This window comes from Aptenodytes forsteri, unplaced genomic scaffold (genome assembly GCF_000699145.1).
Source record: "Aptenodytes forsteri isolate BGI_AS27 unplaced genomic scaffold, ASM69914v1 Scaffold264, whole genome shotgun sequence".
NCBI lineage: Eukaryota > Metazoa > Chordata > Aves > Sphenisciformes > Spheniscidae > Aptenodytes > Aptenodytes forsteri.
In genome coordinates this window covers 648,584-665,639 of record NW_008795936.1, presented here as the reverse complement: position 1 = coordinate 665,639, position 17,056 = coordinate 648,584, and the positions used below count along the sequence as shown (strand labels likewise).

At 40.1% G+C, this 17,056-nt stretch overlaps 1 protein-coding gene across 3 annotated transcripts in view; it reads right to left on the bottom strand.

The window, feature by feature from the left end:
- The window catches only part of AGAP1 (ArfGAP with GTPase domain, ankyrin repeat and PH domain 1), a 273,840-nt gene that overhangs the window by 104,099 nt on the left and 152,685 nt on the right, over positions 1-17,056 (bottom strand). The window contains exon 11 of one of the 3 annotated variants that reach the window (XM_009285105.1): positions 7,683-7,844. The exons of the other annotated variants lie outside the window; for them this stretch is intronic. Coding sequence (XP_009283380.1) covers positions 7,683-7,844 — 162 coding nt within the window. The remainder of the gene's footprint in view (positions 1-7,682; positions 7,845-17,056) is intronic. 3 annotated transcript variants of the gene reach the window in all.

The following is a 17,056-nucleotide window of genomic DNA, read 5'->3' as shown; positions in this document are numbered from 1 at the left end:
GCGCCTGAAAGGTCAGGAACAGGGAGCGCCTCCCAGACACAAGCTTGAAGACCTGATAAAGAGAACATTCACTGTTCTCTTTATGAGAAACTGTTCTCACTATCCTGTCAGGCTAAAGTTTATGCTCCATAATAAAAATTAAGTGCTTTGGTTTGAGTTTGTTTTTTTTTTTTCTTTTCTCGTGAGTGGGGACAAACGGAGAAGGTGTGACAACCAGACCTAGCTACAGGCAGAAAAAGCACTGATTTATTGAACATTGCTAGACAATCAAATGAAACTAAAAAAGAGTAAACTCAGACTAAACTGGGGGGGGGGGGGGGGAATTTCCCCTATTATAAGGAACATGCCATACGCTTTCCTATTTCAGTTTAAATTTTAAGTGAAACTAAATGCAAAAAATGCATTTAAGCATCCATAAATAAATGTCGAGAAAAATCAAAGCTTTATAGTTCCACTCAAAAAGTTAATTTAGTCACATAAACAATTTACTGACAGACATTTGGCACTTCAGGCTGTGAACAAGATTAAGATGAGCATGAGGTTGCCAATGTCAAATTATCTGAAGATGAAAACTCACATTTCTTGCCATTTTGGAACCAAGCGCAGGATTTAATTGCTGAATGCAACAGTTCTTTATATTTTAATTGGGGGGAGGGAGGGGGCACAAAGAAGAGGACCTTAAACAAGAGAAGCAGACGGGTTTCTGGAGAACTGCAGAATACTAAAAATCCATATAATATAGCTCAGGATCTAAACAGCAGCACTAGGTAAATACTGAAGTACTTAATTCGAAACCCAGCAAAGTTGTGCAGAAATGCCCACATACCCAAAGTCCTCCTCAAACCAACATCATGACACAGCTCAGTTTAAGCCTCAAGGGTTTATTGGTGCCATCTCCCCCCTCCACCATGGACACAGAAAGAGAAGAACCACTTTCATATCTTTCATTCTTTGAACTCATCATAAAGCAATGTGTTCCTTGAGGGATGAGAAGTCCAGAGGGACCAAATGGCAATGGCTCATCTACAGTTTGGCATTTATTGAGCTGCAACCCACAGCCTGGATGCCCTGGTGAAAGGCATACTGAAAGCAGTAAGCAAGCCAGCAGCATTTGAACCCATACTGCACAGAGGTAGCAGACTGCAGAGGTTTTTGCCCCGATGACTTTTTTTTTTAGCATGGCATGTTGGGTAGAATTTCAGGAACACCTCACATACAGATGTTCTTCATCTGTATGACAGGACAGGCTTTTCCCGTAATTTTGGCAACAAACACATACCCAGAGAACACAATGTAAGCCCTCATATTTTGTGAAACTGGTAGGAACCTCCCAAGAAAGGCAACCTCAAATGTTCCCATTCAATTGAGATTCTTATGGTCTACAAAACGGAATGGGTAAGCATTGGGTCCTCCTGCTTCTGGATGCCAACACATTCCTACAAGAACCACAGGCAGAAAGCATCATTTAATTTAACACTCTGAAACCCTTTTCAGAGAACTTCTCCTTATGCCAACACCATTTTGGAGAAGAAAGCTCAGTGAAAAGACAAATGGGACATCTGCCCACACCTCAGAAACTCCACATTTCCTCTCTCCATCTGCCTTCAAGCTTAGGTAGGGCACAGGCAACATGATGCTTTTCTGACTAATGCTCAAGCTGTCAGACAATAATCAGATTTCCTTGCTGACCTCCTCTTTCTAGCTGAGCACTGAAATGATATGGCTTCCTCCTCCTTTAAAAAGTTCTAGAAATCAGTATAAAACACCACCACTTCTAGGGTCTTATTTAAATATCAGACTGTCTTTGGTATCCTCCTCTTCATCATGCTGCAATGGAAAAATGATGAATGACAACTATGAGAATAATATAGCAGAACATCTAGCTGCAAATGTCTTGTTCTCTACCTCACATACTTTATGGTGAGGCTCCAGAATGAGATACACAACACTCACAGACAATGAAATTTCCACCAGTGAAAACTGCTGAAATTACAGTCTAAATGAGGTGGTGCTGACAGATTGCTTGGGTAATTTGGCAAATTTCATTACTTGTGAAAATATGATAAGGATAGTCCTGTCCTCTTTCTCAAGAAAGAGGAGCGGCAACTCATAATTTTCTTTGAAACCAAGGATGAATTTTGAGACCAATTTATTATTGTAAGGAACTTATTTGTCACCCCACGCACAGCAATCGCTCTGCCCCGCATGCCTTACATTATTTTGAGGAACCACAGGTTGCAAAACTGCATCTCCCCCTGTATAAATTAAAATCAATCTGAATTGAAGTCCTGCAGGGTAGTTCTTGCCATGCATTATTAGCCACAAGGAAGGTGTTACAGCAATTCTGAGAAAATATCAGTTTCCTATTCCCTTTCTTGACTGAGTAAAGGCATAGACACTACACTGGTGGGAGTCCAGCTACCTAGGACATTGTTGCATAGGATTTTTTAATATTTGTGGTTGACTGGGCTACTTCAGGTAAGAGCTTGTCAAAAATGTCAACTACATTTTAATACTAGAAGTTTTTGAGTATGCAACCTCATGCTGAAAGGGGATAATTTTCCAGAAATTGCTAAAAAGTAGTACTTTATAACCCAAGTTTCCTCAAGGTATGTTAGGCTGTTTAGAAAGCAAAGACTGTTGTTAGCAGAGTGTACCCTGACAAAGTTTCCTTCTGGAAGTACTTGCCAGAAGCAATTTGTCTGTTGATCACAAAAGGCTGCGAAAACTACATGAATATTTGCTTTTCCTTCCTATTCTTAAAGACAATGTAAACTACTTGTACATATACTGTCTTATACATGGCAAATTTTACAATATTAAATATTACCAACTGCAGGAAACCCCAGAGTAGCCCTAGAGCAGCTAGAAAAAAGGAGAAAATTACTGTATAGTTGCTTTTCAGTAATTATTTCCTTCTATAAAAGGAGGAAAAAAGCTCTTCCAACCTAAACCATCTATATACACTTAACACAAATAATTCTGAAATTCTGTAAATCTATTTGAAATGATGTAATTTATTTTAGTCAAGAACTTGCCTATTGAATTCCAACAACTCTAAACAATGTTTTCTGGTTCACTTTTTAAATGAATTTGTTATGACTGTCAGAAGCAAGTTGAACCAACCAGCTGAATGTATAGCACAAGACTCCATCATTTAATCATTCCAAGAGCTTACAATTAGAAAAGTAAGGCAAGTTATAAGGTCTGTGTTAATATAAACACTCAAATGACCTCTCACACCCCATGGCACAGCGAGAACTCAATTTTACATTAATAAACCCTAACACCAAACTGTTACAAACTCAAAAGACACCAGGTATTACAACTTACATAAATTACAGCTGAGATCAAATGGCTCGTACAAGCAATTGTACAGTGATAAAGCCTAAGTGGATGATATTTAAACAGATATTTGATTTACTGCAGAATTTTATATCATGCTAGAATTCAAATGACAATTTACAAGTCCAGAGGAAAGAAATCCCTGTCCCATGCAAACTACTGTTTGCAGCACTGTTTCAGAAGTGCTTAATATTGTAACTTTAAGAAAGAAATTCCTCCCTGATATTCTCAGGACATAGTCTTAGAAGCCAAACTATAAAACCTGACATTTAAAAAGAGAATGAAAAAGCTTCTACTTCATCCCCAGATAGGAAATAACATCCTCAGTCTTCTGTGAGTTAAGTCTCATGAACGTAATTTTTGCAATCTAATACAGCTGGCTGTGGTTTCTTCTATCAAAAAAGCAGCTCTGATGCCAAGTTTGAGGATCTGTCTCTCCAGTTCTTTAAAGATGTACAAACTGCAAAGACTGCAGGGTGGCACCATCTCTCATTAATGGCAGCAACACCACTAGTTAATATTAATCTCTTTTCCATAGGAAAAAACTGCATTCTGTACTCAAGTTTGAGATGCCTCACAACAGTACTCCCAGCCAGCTTTTCCTCGATTCCTCAAAACAGTCCTGCTTTTCTAGCTAAGAAAATCTGCAGAAGAAAAAGAATATAAGGAATAAAGTAAAAGCTGAATTTGCAGAGGAGGAACTGTGCAGATGTACATTCTTGAACCAAACTTTTAACACCTGAACAGGTTACTGATGGCTCCCCTGAGACCAGACAACCCTCTTATTCCCCAGCAGTGAGCAACTACAGATAATTCCAGGTGAAAAAAAATGATCCATCAAGGAAAAGATTTATCAAAGAAAAAGAATTGCAGGCTTCCAATGCGATCCAGGAAAACCTCTCGGCCAATAGTTGCAGCAGCAGTAATTGTTCTAAATCTATCAATAAAGCTAAGCTGCTCCTTCATTGACTGCAAACACCAATTTCTTTCACGGAGGATTGTAAGTTGATGTTCATGGTTTCTCTACCACCATTAGGGTGATAAACAGTTTAAACTACATCAGGATCTGACATGTAGATCAATTCTGGGTCCATAAAGAATCTACACAAGAGGTTCCCGGACAGGGATTTACTGCCCCCAGTTTTTATTCTCTCTTGCTGCTAAAATTACTTTTGTCAAGTACTTACAAGAGTAAGGAAAAAAAAAAGTAAAAAGAATTAATTTTTCATGTGCTGCTGTCTTGCAGTCTTCTCAGATTTCTGAGTTTTTAAGGCAAATATGTTACTGCATTTAAAATTATGCTAAACAGCAGGTGGTATTTAGCTAAATAGTGAGCCAGTTGCACGATTCGCTCACTATCAAGCAGACAGTGATTTGAAACACTGAACTAAGCTGTCTAGATTTTCTCCGAGGGCAGTCACAGGCTTCATGTTACCAGTGCCAAATTATATTAGACATTTAATTTTAAACCTCAGGTACTTAAATGTAAAACCTTACAACAGTAATAGTCATAAAGCAGTGGGGCATTCCATTTCAGAGAATGGATTCTTCTATTTTTCCCCTTTAATTTAACCAGCACCTCCTGTTTTGTGGCTCTGCCCACTACAAAGTAATTTATCTAATTAGGAGATGTTCACAGCTGCTTGAAAAGACAGAAGCCCCAGGAAACCAAAGGTCTGGTTCGGAAGACTTTGAAAAGTTCTCCGGATCCACACAAAGTATTAATTTAATGTGAAAAAAAGGTGCAGAGAAAAATTGAATCCCAATATGTTATTTTGTCTACAATAAAACCATGTGACAATAAGCAGGCATATTCTCCAGTACATTGGCATTTGAATTCCAAAAGATGCTTAGCTTCTCACCATACCTGCTGCTTTCACAGTATTATCTTTTTATGACTAAAATTCAGAAATCTTTTAATGGAGAAAAAAACCCCTGAAATTAAAAAGGGTTTTTCATGCGTCAACTTGCCAACATAAAGGACACATCTATGAGCTTACCGAAAGATGATACACTGATAGTAATGAATTATTCGTGAGGTTTTGTAGCAGTTTTATCACAATACTTCTGTTTCTGCTGACCTTAGGTGCCTAAAACCGTTAGTCCAATTTTTCCCACATATTTTTAAAAAGCAACTTTTCATAGGTTTGTGGTGGTGTTTTTGGTTTTTGGTTTGTGGTTTTTTTTGTTTTTGTTTTTGTTTTTAGATTAGAACCTCTGCAAGAAATGATTCAAGTCAGGCTTGTTCAGAAGTACCCACCAGTCATCTGCATTTTTGAATAATTATTTCATAGATAATTCTAGCTGTCATCTCTCTTGATCCAGAAGTAATCACATATGAATGTCAAGTCAGAAAAAGGTACTGCACATACTTGGAGTACAGAGCTTGTGTAGGAGAAAAGGTTCCCTTCATCGGGACTTTAAAACTAGCTGAAGTGCAGCATCAGGAGCAAAAGACAAGTCCAGCAAATACCTCAAAAACAGAAAATAGCATTACAAAGTAAAGGGGAAGGAAGAGGCAGGAATTTAGGTTTTATTTCTACTTTTCAACGTATTAATTACATGCCACTTTTAGGAACTCATTGAATTCTGCATTTTGAAGATTTTCCCCTACTGCAGCCTCAGTTGTCACATCTGGCACTAAGGAGCAAGGGGACAGTATCTGCTCACCTGTCTGTAGGTATGTCAAGGTGTCAAGGACCAGAGACTACATCTTGGTTTTCACTTCCCTTCCTTCTAGTGCAAACATACAATATTCTCCAACTTTTCTTTGAAGAGCTACAGTATAAAAGAAGGGTGCAAAAAGCCAAAGCTTTGGTATAACCTTTTAAAAGGGAAATAGAATTGGGGTGGATTAAAATGACAAAGCACCTTGGGAAAGGGAGAGGAATATATGGCCTTAACTGTGAAAGCAGTTCCGTCTAAACGAATCCATGTAGGGGAATGCTGATTGCCCTAAAAGACTAACCAGTTTCCAAAGGAGCGGGTGAGTTGGGTGGACACAGAAGAGAACAGCGCTGAAGCATTTTATCATGCTGCTTAGCAGTACCTCTGGCTGTCACTGAGGCTGAAATGAAGGATGCTTGCTTTAGAAAATTCTTGGTTAACATCTGTACCGTTTTGATGCAAATACCATGCTCCTGAAGGTGCTGCCCACAAGTTTAGTGCTACAGAAGTGTACGTGCTTCAGCAACTACAAACTTGAGAGCTAATGCCACTCAGAGCCAAGATGACCATGACTTTAAACCCTCCATTCTCATAAGGTGGCACTGAAAAGCTGTCCAAAGCTGCTTAAAAACCCAGAGACAGCATCAGGGCTATACTCAGATTCAAACCTTATACAGACACATACGTATATATATACACACACACGTATACACATACATACGGGACATGTGAAATAGTTTTCATACTCCTATAATTCTCACTATTTTAGGGATAGCCATCAGAAACAGCTTTCTTCCCCCCTTCTCCTGTCCTATTCACATTTCTCCCTGTTACCCATATTCTCAATTTCTTCTCAGTTCATTCTTCTCTTTAACACGCTCATCTCCTTTTCCCCTCTGTTCCATGATCTTTCCACAGTTTCTCCAACTGCCTATTAAACCCCATGCTCCTGGACAAGTGTGCTTCACCAGTATGAACCATCCCTGCAGCACACCACAACAGAAACACCCGAGTCCCAGCCCACCCGCCACGGCTGCTCCAAGGATGCTCTAATTTGTGTAGGCAGCAGGTCAGCTATAGGTGAACAGCATTATATCTCTGTCCTTCCCAGGCACTCCATCGAGGCCAGATGCACCATTTTGTTACCAAATATCATGCATATCCTTTAAAAACAACAACCCGTCTCACTGTTACAATCTAATCATTGCAAAACACCATCTGGAATAGTGTTTGCTCCTTTTAATACTGTTAAACACTCCATAGAGAAAACACTACAACTATGCCAGTAGTGTGCATACATTAAAGCAAGAGCACAGCCCAGAAAGGACATGCTGATGAAAAGATCTGGAGGATAATTTACTGCTAATACCTACCACACAGAGTAAGGAAATAAGAATATCAAGTCAACAACCTACATTACATACCTGAAATTAAAATTAAGCAGTATTATAATTCCATTAGCTCTTCCTGCTGAAAAAGTATTGTATCGATCTGTTCTCTTTTATCTAATTTCTCCTTTTTCTCTCAGATGCTGGAAGTTTGGCTTCCCACAGAGCATCTGGGTGAACATCAGGTTGTATTTTTTTTTCCTTCTCTTTTTAAAAAAGCAAACTACCAAATTCCCCCTTCACCCCAAAGCAGATAACCCCTCCCAGCTCCAGGTTTCTTACCACTGCTAATGCCAGAGTTTGCAATGACTGTTGCCTCACTCCACTGATCTGCACTGGAGACCGAGTAAGAGCGCTGATGCATACCATCCGGACGACTGTTGAAGGAGACTAGACTGATCCCACTTGCCATCTGAGACACAGATGTGCTAGTAGTCACGTTCCCTAGACATAAATGGAAAACAAATTGTGTCAATAGAGAAGACAAAATTGATTTGCATGAAGATGGATGGGTGCATCTTAACAGAGCAGAAAAGGAGATTACTTAACCAACACAAAAACCACCGCAGCCCTCCCTGAAACTCTGAAGACAACGGTCCTGTGATCAGCTTGGGGCACCACAGATTTCAGTAGCCCACTCAAATCCGGCGAGGAACTTCTGACAAAAGAACCTAAATTTTCAAGATGTCAGCTCATTCTGTTCATTCATCATCCGAAAACACAATCTTCCACAACCCTGCTACCAGTCACATTTTGTAGAGGTTCTCCACTTGTTACAGGTAGAGCACGAAAGACAAACTGTACACAGAAAATAAATTTATTCCTGAAAACCACTGTTTACACAAGCAACTGAGATGAGACAACTAAGCCAACTCAAAGAGTTTAAAACAATCTACCTCTAAATAATATTTCACATAAGTATGTCCCCCAAGTGAAGCCAAGAACACAGTGATGGGGAGCAAATAACTACTAGCATTGCGAGACCAAGCAAAAAACTTATTTGTATTTTTAATCTTAAAACAATATCGTGACACAGAGCACACACTAGAGGCTTGTTCCATTGACTGCAAATATAATTCCTGTCTTGTCCCACAGCAATACACCCATCACAACTCTAACTGAAGACCTACTACACAGAAGGTGAGATACAAAGAATAGCCTTTACCCAGTAAACACTAGAAACAATTTTAGTATTTTCATGATCAGCAAAGTCTAGGGCAATAAAATGCTGGGAGGTGTGTGTGTGGGGGAGCAACAGGGACAGGTTTCTCACCATAAAACAGGAGAAGCGTGATCTGGTTGAAAAAATTTTAGAGTCGAAACAATTAAACCTTTCCAGAAACTCAGGTTTCTGATGATCTTACTCACAACTTGATATGGGCCAAAGTCTGCTCTACAGTTTTGGTTTCTGAGCACATTTTACTCCATTCCTGGCACAGGACTTGCATATTATAAAGATAAAAATATTTTACAATGCTAGTTTCACTCCTCGTGGCAGGCTCTCAAAAGGTACCCCATATATCTTCTACGGATTTAAGAATACTTTTTAAAAACACATGTAAAGGGAAAGAAACAGACACAATTTTATAAAGTACCCTAGCACTTTGCATTTCCATTGCACCTTCTACTGATGAGTTCAGAAAAATTAATGAATTAATTTTCAATGCTCCTGTGAGGTTGTTAATTATCTGCTATCATTTCCCCCATTTTTCAGAGGTTAAATGACCCAGGGCCACAAAGGAAGATTGTGGCAGACTTGAAAATAAAACCCAGATCTCCTGACTCCCAGTTCTATCATTATGTCTTTTCCCAGAGCAGCCTTTGGGAAGACAGCAGAGCTTAGTGAACTACTTTGTGTTTATTAGAGTTGGCATAATTGTCCCTTTCTCTCCTCCCCTTTCCCAAGACTAAATCTCATCTTTAGTCCTTAACACAGATCCATCACTACAGTATCTGTCCACCTGAGTCTTGAATGCACTTACTCATTCTCAAGAACTTCTGCTTGGCAATCTCTACTTTGTAGACATGAAATACATACAGAAAAACTAATTTGCTCAATTATGCAAAGTCTAAGGTGGATTTTGGAACCATGTTGGGACCTCCCAAGGCAGTGCTTTAGCTACTGGCACGTAATTCCTCTCTAATCACCTTCCCTGGGCAACCCTTTTGTCCAAAAGAATTCCATAATCAGAGCATCATCTGCCAAACTGTTGAAAAAATTTATGCCTCCAATAACTGGTCCCCTTCAGGACATTGTGTGCTTGACCCATCAACTGAGAGCAATTTGCTAATGCTGGTGTTTTAGCACCTTCTAAAGACACCTTCCAAAGAAACGTTCAGCAAAGAAATCAGGTCTACAGAAATGAAGGTACAAAGCAGACGATCAAATTATAGCTCAGTATCTTAAAGTTGCAATAGAAAATGGAAACACTAGCTGACAGTACATATTTTGAGGTGTCTTAGAAGAAATATCTCCTTCCAAATGAAGTTCTGTGATGCTGCTGATGCTCACTTCAAAAAAACCTTTTCTTCCAGTTTTCATAATCCAGAAAAACTATGAACGTTAATAAATTATTTTGATGATACACCAAACTAAAGGGGGTGGCTGACATGAATGACAGAGCTTGAAACCAAATGGACTCTAGAAACTTGAGATTTAGACCAACATAAACACCGTGTGGTTCAACAAGGAGAAGTCCTAAGCTCTACTCCTGGGGCAGAACAACCTGGTGTAGCAGCAGAGGCTGAGGACCAATTGGTTGAGCAGCAGCACTGCTATGAAGGACTCAAGAGTCAACAATGGATGCCAGAATGTGTGTTAATGCTGTACTCAACACAAACCACAAGCTGGGCACACCGTGATGGGCATCTGAAACACTGTACTCTGTTCTGGGTCTCCCACTTCAAAAGGATTGCTGGGAAAGGGGAGAAGAGCCAGCAAAGAACTGCCAGGATAGTTAAAGGTCTAATACACACAGCTCATGAGTGCTGAGGAGGCTGGGCTTGTTTAGGCTGGTGAACAGGAGGCTAATGTCTAATCTAATAGCTACCTACAGCTACCAGAAAGACACTTACAAAGATGAGGGAGCCAAATGCTTGGTAGTTGTAGATGATATAAACCAGCACCAACAAAACAGCTTGCAAAGTTCAGATGCAGCACTGCAACAGGCTACCAAAAGAAGCTGGGGGATCTCCATCCTCTCAAGTTTCCAAAGCTCAGCTATGCCAAGACACAGCTAAAGTTACCCAATACTGGTGACTGCGCAGGAGGATGGCGCAAATGATTCCCAGAGGTCCCTTTCAACCAACATTTCCAGGGGTCTCTGAATGACTAAACGGTCTTTTTCTTTTTTCCTCCATCCCAAAGCAAAACAAGACAACCTTTCTGAGCTCAGAAGCTACTCTGTATTCCTGTTTGATTCCAAATATTTTCAACAATTTGCTCTTTGATATATCTAAGCAGCAAAATGGCTGTGGTTCCTTTGACTGCAAATTGAGTTGCAGTCACAGGATAAGAGATATGTACAGGTCCTTTAAATTTGTTGGTTTTAAATGAACTTATAGCAAAGTTACCAATTTTTTTCTGGTCTTGTTTCTGATTTTATTTATTAGCCTTTAACTTTGCAAATAAGCTTACCAAATCAAACTTACAGGTGACAATTATGTTGCAGATTAATCCAAACTCTTTGCTTTGCTTTGTTTGTGCTGTAGCACCTTTTTGGGCATCTTTAGATTATTACTGGTAAATCCCTTTGGAAACAACGTATTTTTCATGAGCATCTACCCTGCTGGACTCAAGAGCAATGCCACAAAAGTGCACTTTTAGCCTGTAGCCATCTTTCACACTGCGCCTAGTAAAATGGGAAGCTACATGTGATGAATTCCTGCAAGAGCATCTTCGTAACAAAGTTCATGAAGGAGAAAACTGGTATGTGAAAGCCAAGATGGAGCATTTCCTAGGTATCATGGGAAAATGGAAACAATTACCAGACATCTTCGCCTGGATGACACATCCCCATTACTCCGTGCTGGGTGGCTGACTTGCAAGAGCAGCAATATTTGTATGTTGACATCTTCCACCTAGTTCACAGCTTTTTGAACAGAAATGTCCAGTCACTTTCTAACCACGATGCAAAATCAAAAATTTAAAAGGACACCCAGCATAATATCAATTCTACATCATCATGTCAGCACCAAAAGCTTTACTTTCACCTTAATGCCATCTTCTGAAACTCCACACCCCATGTTATGACGTTAACCTATTGAGGAAGTGACTTATTCTGCAAACCAAGTAAGAATTTTTCTTTCACTTCACATTTCTGAAAGGTATGGGCTGCTAGCAACAAATAGGTGCCTACACCCATTGTTCAATACTTTACCGATCAATGATGCAACCCAGCTCAGCTTTGTCTTTTCTATTGCCATAGTCTGGTAACCCTGCTACCTACAACCCTTGCGATAACATTTATTCAAGGTTAAATTCCACTTTGTTCACGCGCTGTAAGATTTTCATGCTATATCAGACCATGCAAGCCAGAATCCATGGGTAGGTATCAGAAGGGCTGGACTACAGAAAACAGAGTATGCCCTTTCCTCTCCTCCTCCTGAATGTGTTCAGCTCTAGCACAAACTTGTTACAACCTTATTTAAAAAATCATTATTTCCCAATCCATTGCTAATTTTTCCTCTTCTCAGTCTAATCGCAGCATGCCCAGCACATGTATTCTACCACCCCAGTAGGCACTAATGCTGTCACACCAAAACAAGGACTACTGGAAGTCAACTGCTGATCTTGCACACTTTGTATGCTGCACAAAGCTTCTACAAAACAGTCCTACGTTTTTTTCCCTTCTGTAACAGGCAAGCCCCAATCCAGACCTCCATAAAGCAATTGTGCTTTATTTTTGCTCAAGGATAAAGCCTCAACAGCAGAAATCATCTCAGTCTTTTAGCAGATAAGCGAGAGAGAGTTAAAAAGAGAGGCCAGCAATACTCATTGAAAAGTAAACCCTGTATGTTGGGTTAGGCACATGAAGCCTTTACGTCAAGCTCTTACAAGCAATGCCTTGATATGTTCTGCATCTGTTGTCTCCCCCATCTGTACATGTATACGCACATGTATGTATATCTATCTATACATAGACAGATAGATACATATCTCGACATTAACATGAAATCCATGGTCAGCTACCTGGCCCATTCTGGAGTTGTGAAAGAGTGCCTCTTCAAATACATCATATATGCATCAGCTGGTTGCTTAAGTTGATTAGCAGGGGGCAGTTAAATTACTATGCTAATCCATGTATTCTCAGCACTGTTTCCTTGATATGGATATGTGTATATGCTTACTGGGAAGCCTTGATTAGTTCAAGCTTCAATGTGTCAGAGACTCCAGATTCTTTCCAAAGAATAATATTAGCTGTACTCGCATCCCTAAAGTGTGGGAGCTGATTTGAAAAGGTACTTACCTCTACCATATGCTATTTTTCTTTAAACAATTTGCATTTCAAAGTGAATATGGCATTTATATTTAAATGAATATCAGTATGTTGCCAGAACTAGTCTCAAATGAGCTAAAAAAGATGCTGGTCTCCTATTGAACAAAAATGTTTTCATCTACCAAAGGAGCATCAAAGGAGAGTTCCTCTTTCTAGCTCTAGACAGCTTTATTAAAACTATCTTTTCTGATATTATAAAATACCCCGTTATGATCGCGCTTACAAAACGTTCAAACAATTAAGCTCTACAAAAACCATCCAAATTAAGATTCAAGGTAATTTCCAGGTTTGGTCAATGCTCAGCAGAAGAGCCTCTAAGAAAAGTGAGCATGCTCACACAAAATCCAATTTATATATCCATCTATTCAGTGTAAATAGCTGCAAACAGCAAAGAGCAAGTAAAGAAAAGAGACTCGGCATAAGAGGAATTAAGCGGAGGAGTGCATGCCTGTGTGTACGTATGTACATATTAAGAGGCTGATAGAAACACACACACTGGGGGCAGAATGTGTCTCCATTTCCTATGCACAGAGGGACTCACTTTGGCTCTTTCTACACAGTTGTTTCAGATTTACAAAACAGACCATAAATGCAACATCAGATGGCAATACTTAGAAACATTATGAAAATAACAAAGATTTATACAAACACAGGACCATACAACATGCTAAGTGTGCATCTAGTCAGTTAAAAACAGAAGATAAAGACTCTGTGTATTATAAAAATTTAAATAAAATATACAATAAAGTTTAACATAAATGTTATCTTACATATATGCAGTAACCTGCCCAATGAAAAGAGAAACCATTCAGAGTTTTTGTCATGTTGCTCTTTTAACGGAACAGCATGGTGGACAGCATTTTAGCAATTCCTCTTTTGCTGTCTTTTAACTTAACAAAAATAATATACTGAATCATCACTGGGCAGCACACGTTATTTTAACAGACATCACTTTAAACTAAGCCTTCACCAACTATGCCACCCACTAATTACAAATGCAGAATGAATATAATTCACAACTACACCCTAAAAAGTGAGATAGAAGTGACTAAAAATACGTGGAGGTGGTCTCCATTTCCTGCTGCAGACACATTTGTGATCTCTCCCAAACAAATCACTTAGTTACACGAAGTTACATTCAGGATTGCAACTAATATACTCTTGAATTTATGAGATGAGCAGACATTGCAAGAGTTGTGAAGCAGAACTATATTTTTCCATGAAGCAGCAGCATACGAGACCCACAGAGAGTGGCTGCACAGAAGCACAGAAAGACTAAATCAGATGAACTACAGCCTACTGCTATGCTTTCACCATGGCCATGTTGTATTTGTGTTACGCTCTTCATGTTCACAACGAGTTTCTCTTCCAAAAAAAGAAATAAACCTCTGAAGGCCAGAGGGCTGTTCTCACCAGCTGTTAGAACTAATGAAAAATACATTAGAGTTGCGGGTCAGGAAATCCTGACTCTTGATATCAGAGGGTTAATTGTTTCAAATCATGTTGGGTCAATTTATGTTGCAGGAGTACTGCCTATTCTTGAAATGCCCTCTAATTCAGTAAAAGGCACCATCAAGTAGATTAGATTGGCTGTTGGTCGCCTGTTCAAAACCCATACCCAACACTGCTCCCTGAAGTTTCTTCAGGCATTAGGGTGCAAAAGGAAAATGAAAGAGGCCACTTTTCATCTTTTTGCAGCTAGCAAAGCACTCCCTTCCCCTTTCCTCAATTCTGCACTACCTTTATGAATTAATTCCCAGAGTTCTACAGAAATCTTTCCAGTGGACAAAACTTTCCTAAGAAGTGGCTGACCATCCAAGCTGTGCCACTTTCTGCCTTGGCTGCCTTCTGCTTTGCCTATAAATATGAATGCGGGGACAACTTCTGCTTTAGCTGAGGAAAATTTGGGGATGGCTCTTCTGGGTCCCTCAGTTTGCTGCCTCAGATCCCAGCATCCATCTTTTACAGATGCATCCTCCTTCCCTTGCCAACTCTGGAGATCATGCCCTGCACCGAAATCTGGGAAAACTGCTACTTACAGCTCCTTGCCTCTCCAATTGAGTAGAGTAAGTCTGCACTGGAAAGGAAGGTACCACGCAGGTGTCAGAGCACTGTCTGGCCATGTTCTCAGGAAGATCAGCTGTGGGACCAGGGCTAGAGAGCTCCAAATTCCATAACCAGGTTCTTGAGTGGTGTTATTAATGGGGGAAAACCTACTACAGTATTGCTACGGATTCTGTTTCGATCTGATGGCAGTGTGCAAACAGCACATCATTTCTGCCTTGGGCTTATCAGGGACCTAAAATAACTTGAGGTTACTTGTGCATGGAACGAGAAAGAGTGACAACAGTATCTTTCCAAAACACACTGGTTCCAGTATTGAAACTCTCCTTCAATACAATGACAATCATTTTCAATACTGTAGCAGATGACTTGCTTGTGGGTTTAATTTATTTTTATTATTTTTTTCAGAAGCATTTATTATCTGAACAAATTTCCTGAAGATAAGCAGCTACTAATAGAAGACCTTCCATCTCGCAGCCTGGCAGGGCAGCCTCTATGAACCGGGTTTGATTAGTAGCGTACAAACCGAGAAGGGTCAATACTAATGAACAAACAAGGCAATGCCAAGAAATATCCTGGCAGTGAAGGACACGTTGCTGGGAGTATAACGAGAAAAGCTATTATTCTCAGAGCATGCCAAACCAACACAGCAAGTGTGGAGGAAAATTAAGTCATCAGAGGAGACATCTCTTCTAAAAGAAAGTTAAACCCAATATCTTCACCAAGGGCTTCAGCTCAAGATCCCAGACTATTTATTCTGCTGGGATCAAAGTGTGCTTTCCTTTCCCCACAGGCACATTACTATTTTTTCAGTAGTTTTAACAAATAACAGTAATAAATAAGGTATGTTTTGCTTTCTGGGCAAGTCTTGATTGAGGTTACCTGCTTGTTAAGAGACTGCATCTTTAAGACCCAGAGGTGACCATTTTACACCAGCAAATGCTCTACTTTGTATTGCTGTTATTTAGTTGTGAATCCTGCTAACAATTGTGAATTTAACTTTGAAAAAAATAACAGTGCAAAATCAAGTAATTCTGAGGTATTATGCTGCTCGCATGTAAAGTGAAGCATGTGTAGGGGCCTGAGGCAAAAGATGTAAAATGCTTCCTAATCCCTTTGACTGTCTGTGGAAGTTATTAATAATGAAATTGGAGGGGGTGTGTGTATGAGAGTGTGTGTGTGTGTGCACCTTACCTGCGTGCTAGATCTACATCGAAAGCTCGTAAGATTAACCAAATTAACTTTGGGAGCTTTCCACGAGCCTACAAACCTCCCCAAACCCTGCGAGCTGCAACCAGAGCCTCTTCGGGATGGGGAGGGACAACTGCCAGTATTCAAATATCCTCCAGACTCTTAAGAAAATGGAACAAAGAAACTTTATTTTTGAAAAAGAGACAATAGATACAAATGCGAGATGACTTACTTTTTTTTTTTTATAGCTATTGCCACTGTAACAGCAGCTAAGTGAATGCATGTCTGCAGTGTGAGCAGTTTTGATAAACAGCCTCTGCGGGCCACACAACGGGGATAATGTATCCTTAAGTACTGCCAATGAGCTGCCATTCTGCACAGCCAATTACTTCTGTGCGTCTGTCACTCAAAGGAAAAATGACTGAGCCCATTAGATCAAACCTTTGTCACTGTTCCTAATGCACTCTTAGGCCTCATTAATCTGAGGGAGCAGCAACACAGCCGCCGGTGCCTCATTGCCTCCCCCACAACAGGCCCACGTGAATCTTCTCATCTCTCCCCCAAGTGCACCACGTTAATCAAGCTCTCCTTATTACCCCGGTCCCTGTCACGGCGGAGAGCGCTCTCTCTCTTAAATGCTCTCATTATGGTCCATCTTTAGAGCTGGCTGAGTGGGGTAATCTGAGGGAGCAGCAACACAGCCGCCGGTGCCTCATTGCCTCCCCCACAACAGGCCCACGTGAATCTTCTCATCTCTCCCCCAAGTGCACCACGTTAATCAAGCTCTCCTTATTACCCCGGTCCCTGTCACGGCGGAGAGCGCTCTCTCTCTTAAATGCTCTCATTATGGTCCATCTTTAGAGCTGGCTGAGTGGGGAGAGAAGGAAAAAAAAAAACACAACA